Source organism: Plasmodium gaboni, chromosome 13 (genome assembly GCF_001602025.1).
Source record: "Plasmodium gaboni strain SY75 chromosome 13, whole genome shotgun sequence".
NCBI lineage: Eukaryota > Apicomplexa > Aconoidasida > Haemosporida > Plasmodiidae > Plasmodium > Plasmodium gaboni.
The window spans coordinates 335499-341545 of NC_031493.1; the positions used below are offsets into that span (position 1 = coordinate 335499).

General features: G+C 19.7%; 2 protein-coding genes across 2 annotated transcripts in view; one reads left to right on the forward strand and one right to left on the reverse strand.

Annotated features, from left to right (window-relative positions):
* The window catches only part of PGSY75_1309700 (putative vacuolar protein sorting-associated protein 18), a gene marked incomplete at both ends in the record, with an annotated part of 4881 nt that extends 620 nt beyond the window's left edge, over positions 1 to 4261 (forward strand). The window contains one exon of the mRNA XM_018787161.1: positions 1 to 4261. This exon is cut by the window's left edge and continues 620 nt beyond it. Within this exon, the coding sequence (XP_018639903.1) occupies positions 1 to 4261 (4261 nt within the window).
* A 168-nt stretch (positions 4262 to 4429) lies between these two features.
* On the reverse strand, positions 4430 to 5514 carry PGSY75_1309800 (hypothetical protein; the record flags this gene model as incomplete). The annotated part of the gene is made up of 2 exons (XM_018787162.1): positions 4430 to 5271; positions 5433 to 5514. The coding sequence occupies 2 exons, from the start codon at positions 5512 to 5514 to the stop codon at positions 4430 to 4432; spliced, it is 924 nt and encodes a 307-aa protein (XP_018639904.1).
* Between the last annotated feature and the right edge of the window lie 533 nt (positions 5515 to 6047).

The window sequence follows — 6047 nt, forward strand, 5'->3', positions numbered from 1 at the left end:
TAATATTAATAATAATATTAATAATAATGATCATAATAATGATCATAATAATAATATTAAAGATTTCCAAGAAATGATAAAAATTATTTATTTTACTACAAGCAATAGCCTACATGAAATAAGTTATACATTTAAGAATTATAAAAATAATCCTTATGATAATAATACATTCACACATGTCAAATTAAAAACAACATCCTTACCAAATAATCTTAAAAAACAAACCAAAGTTTTTGAATCATCTTTGGATTCTTTATGCTCCATTATTAAAATTGAAAATATTAGAAATAAAAATTATCTTTTCTGGTTAAATGCATGTTCTATATTTATAAGTAAAATTAATAATTACAAATCACCAAAATATTATACACATGATAAAAAAAAAAATTATAATTCTTTTTTTAATAATAATATAAATCAAAATCAAAATGTTTTCTCGTCATCCTCTTCATCTTCTGATTCTTTTAGTGATTCTGATGGAGATGCAGAACATATTTTATCATTAAGTGATGATGATTATTCATATGAAATTAATAATTCAAATATTTTAAATAATACAAATAATATGGATCATAATATAAATATTAATAATAGTAATAATATTGACATCAGTCATAATAATAAAAAGCAAATATTATCAAGAAATAAACTATATACAAATAATAATTATTTACAAAAAAATAAAGATAATATACTTAACAATACATCTATTCAATACAGAAATAAATATAATGAAATAAATCCTGAATTTTATCTAGACAATAATTATATTATTATAAATTTTTTAGATTTACATATTTTTACAACTGATAATATTACAGCTTTCTCATTTACTAAATCTTTCTACGATTCGGTTTATTCAAAAAGTAGAAACATAAAATATAATTTTAAAGATCATCAAAATATGAATAATATAAATAATACAAATAATTTAAATACTACTAATAATGGTAATACCACAAATAATAGTAGTTGTAATAATAATATATCTAACATTGTAGATATGTGTGTTAATCAATTATATATATTCCTTCTATTAGAAGAAAAATTAATTATCATAAGCAATCTAAAATTTAAAAAAGTATATGAACAAAAACTTGATACAGAAACATACGGTCAAGCCATAAGAATCATCAAAGATCATTCTGATAATCAAGTATGGTTATGCACTTCAAAATATATTTTTAAAATCGTGCAAAATAAAAAAAATAATAATATCATGTATTTTAATTTTAAAAAAAAATATAATTGTAAACAAATTATGCAATCAAACTCGTATACACAAAAAATTAAAATGACCAATTTTATTTTAAAAAATAATAAATATGATATACATCAATATAAATATACTAATATACGCATAGACGAAAAATTAATATCATTCTTACATAAACAACAATATTTTAATATTTCCTCATTTCTTTATAATAATATACATTGCTATAATAATGTTATCAGAATAGCTCTATATATTTGGCTCATACAACTTTATATTTATTCAATCGATCTATATGCTTATTTGTTTAGTTCTACTTCATTTTATTTTAATACAAAAGGAAAAAATAATATTTTTAATAAAAATTATATGCTCCAACGCAAACGAAAAAATCACAACAAAAGTGACTTCTCATGCTTAACACCGAACGGAAACGATGTAGATCGTGATTTTTCAATGAAGGGTAAGGAAAATAATGAAATCAAACAAAATTATTGCCGTTCAGGTGATTTGGGTTTTGGGTCAGGCAATTCGTTAACAGGGTCAGGTAATTCTCTATCAGGGTCAGGCAATTCGCTAACAGGGTCAGGTAATTCTTATTCAAAATCAGGCGATAACTACTCATGGTCAGATAATTTTAATTTTGGTTCAGATAATTTTTACTCCGAGTCACATAGTTCCAATTACGATTCATTACAGAATAATAACCTCACCACATCAGAATTAAGTGTTGATGAGCCTAGGCCAAATAATGGTAAGATAAATACAAATAATATGGAAGAAATAAAAAAAAGCGATATTAGAAAAAATGATGAGGATTGTAATAAAATATCTAGCGATTTCTTTGCAAATATACGACGTGATGATAAAAAGGAAGAAGGAGAAATATTAGACCCTCAGAAGGACAAAATAGAGAGTGATAATAAACGTGGAAATATAACTATAACCCCCGATAATTTTATGAAGAACAAAAAAAATAGGTCTTATTTTAAAAATAAGAACGATAAATTGTTAAGAAAGAATAAAAGCATGTTGTTGCGTTTTTATGATGAAATAATAAATAGAGAAGAAAGGAAAGAGATTAAATATCATTTCGATTTTAATAAAGGGAAGAAAATAAATCTTAAAGCATTAAGTGAAAATGATGATTTTTATATATTATTAAAAATATATAGAATGAAAAATACTGAGATATATAATTTTTTAAAAAGTCAAAAGAATATAATAATGAATGATATAGAAAGATATAAAGAAATGTATATAAATAATGATATGGATATAAATAATAATATAAAGTTGAAAAAGAAGATATATGAAGATATATATTCATATAAGTGTCTAGAAGTATGTATATATATAATAATATTATTAAAACATTTTAAAAATTTTTTTCAATTAAATGATATAATAATTGAAATTTTTTATAATTTTAATAAAATGAATTTTTTATTATTATATAAATTTTTATGTAATGATTATAATTATATAATAAATTATTATATGAATAATAATAAATATAATTTACTCTTTAATATATTATTATTATTACCTCAGAATATATTATTAGATGTTTTAATAGAACATGCCTTTACTTTATTTTTACATAAGCCACACAAATATGTAGATATGTTAATATATTATGACAACATAATTGAAGATTATACACATATAGTTATGTGTATGTTTATGGTCATCTACTTTTTTAAAAATAGAAACCATAATAAAAATATAGAGGTCACCAAAAAATTATATAAACAAGATGAAAATGTAAACCATAATATAAATTTAGAAGATAATATAAATTTAGAAGATAATATAAATTTAGAAGATAATGTAAATATTGAACATAATATAAATGTTGAACATAATATAAATGTTGAACATAATATAAATATTGAACACAAAATAAATGTTGAAAATAAAATAAATTCACAAGATAATTTAACTTCAAGAGAAAATATATACCTTTATAACAAACCATTAAATTTTAAATATCAAAATAAACATACAGAAGAATGCATAAGGTTTCTAGAATATTTGACAAACAAATTAATAGAAGAAAATGTTTTAGAGAAAAAAGAAAATGACGAAAATGAAAATTATATTTATACATTTCAATGTACGTGGGAAAAACATTATATTATAAATTGTTTATTAATATTATATATTGAAGAAGGAAATAATGAAAAAATTAAAAATTCTTTAAAGAAATTTAAAAGTGCAAATATCCATTTTGATTATTTATTTATTATAAGATTTTTAAAAGAAAAAAAAAAAGAAATGTTTATACCTAATATTTATATTCTTATGAAATATTTTGAAGAAGCTGTTGATAAAGCACTTGAATTAAATGATTATAAAACAGCCAAAAAAGCTGTGATTTTATGTCATGATGAAGAAGAAAAAAAAAAATTATTTATTAAAATAATCAAACATATATCAAAAAATATAAATGATAATAATTTAAAAGAAATTATTAATTTAGTTAGAGATTCAAATTCCATTTTAAATCTACATGATATCCTACCTTATATAAATGAAACCATTATTATAGAATATTTAAAAAAAGATATCTGTAATTTGTTAGATATATATAATTTAAAAATTAAAGCAAAACAACAAGAAATAGAAGAAAACCTACATACTATAGATTTATTAAATAAAGATATAAAAAATATTCAAAAAAAATATGTTATATTAAATAAAAATGATATATGTTATATATGTAGAAAAACTATTTTTTATAAAAAATGTTATGTCTTTTCTTGTAATCATTATTTTCATAGTGAATGTGCTCTTAATATTTATATAAATAATAAATCCAAAGAAGAACTTTTCGATTTTTACACAATACTTCAACAATATAAAAATTCAATACTTACCAAAAATGACAAAGAAATTATGATTTGTGAAAATAAAATTGATGATATATTAACAGAGGAGTGTTATATATGTGGTTCCTTTTCTCTCGCATCCATTTCTCAGCCTTTTATTTCGCCTAATGAGTATGAACTCAGAGATACATGGAATATATCCAATGACTGAATATTTTTACGCAAAAATATATAAAAAAAAAAAAAAATAATAAAAAAATGTGGATATATTATATATAGTGAAATATATATATTAAAAATTTTTTGTGCCATGCACCACTTGTTATATTTTTTATTTTTTTTTTTGTGCCATGTACCACTTGTTATATTTTTTATTTTTTTAAAAACAACTTTTATTGACAAATGGGAGAAATTTATTTGAAAAGATTAATGAGCCATATGATGGATAAAGAGGATCATTCTTAAAATTTTTTTTTTTTTTTTCTTGATGAGTATAATCATATTGTTTATTTGTAGTATGACATTCCTTTTGATAGTAATCAAAAATATTCATAGTAGGGAAGTTTTCAGATGACGGAACTATAAAAAGAAATGGAGGATCTAATTTAAATTTTCTATTCATTAATAATGGTGTTGTAGATTTAGTAAGACATAATTCACATTTTCTTTTTTTATTTTGTTTTTTTAAATATAATTCAATATATTTATTTTGAACTTGATCAAATGTTCTTTTCATATACCATGAAATATATAACCATGGGTCACCAAAATTAACATCATAATAATTTATATAATAATCTAATTTCTTATCATCTTCTTGTGTCCAAGGTTTATTTTCATTTTCTAAAGGAGGTGCTTGGAAATTTTTAACAAAATCATCATAGGAATCTTCTGGATATAAACCATAATTATATTTATTTATATATTTCCATAATTTTCTTCTTTGTTCATTAGTTAAACAATCTATAAGAAATAATTCCTTTGGTGTTATTGTAATAAATTCTTTCCAACTTTTAAAGCATTTCTCTATTTCATCAATATTATCTCCAATTTCAATCCTTTCTAAAAATGTTCTTACATCCCAATTCATAGGAGGATCCTTAGCACACATTTTTAGCAACTCCCTTTTTTCATTTTCTATCTCTTCACTTTTCTGCCTCCTCAAATGTTGTCTGAATAATTTCAAATCAAAAAACCTTCTCTTTTTCTTAATAAGTGGTCCTAAAATGAAAAAAAAAAAAAAAAAAAAAAAAATATATATATATATATGTATATAAAAATATATATATATATATATATATATAGCATATATTATATTGGAAATAATAAACATATACCCATATACATATATATATATATATATATATATTTTTTATTTCTACCTGTGTCATCGCAATTTTTACGAATTGATGATGTATGTAAAAATCTCAGCTTTTCAAAACTTCTATTTACTAATTTATTCATTAAACTGTTCACCTAATTCTTTTTACTTTCAACTATTTATTTAAAAAAAAAAAAAATAAATATATGTTGTATACAATTAGGATATATATCACACATAACTTTAATAATCTGCCATAAATGGAAAAATATATATATATATATATATATATATATTATGTAATACTCATATCTACAAAGGTATACATAATATATTCATTATATGTATTATATATATATATATATATATATATGTTTTATTTATTTAAGTTTTAATTTTTTTTTTTTTTTTTTATGAACAATTCAGAAAAAAAAATAAAGCTAGCCATTCCTTCTATATAAAGTTACCCGAATTGTTTTTTTTTTTTTTTTCTTTTTTTTTTTTTTTTTGTAGATAAAAAAATGACTAATATAAAAATTTTTTTTTAAAAAAAAAAAAAAAAAAAAATATTTTTTTTATTATATTTAAAAAAAAAAAAAAAAAAATAAATAAAAATAAAAAATAAAATAATTATATATATTTTTTTATAAAAATATTAAAATATATTTTTTTTTTT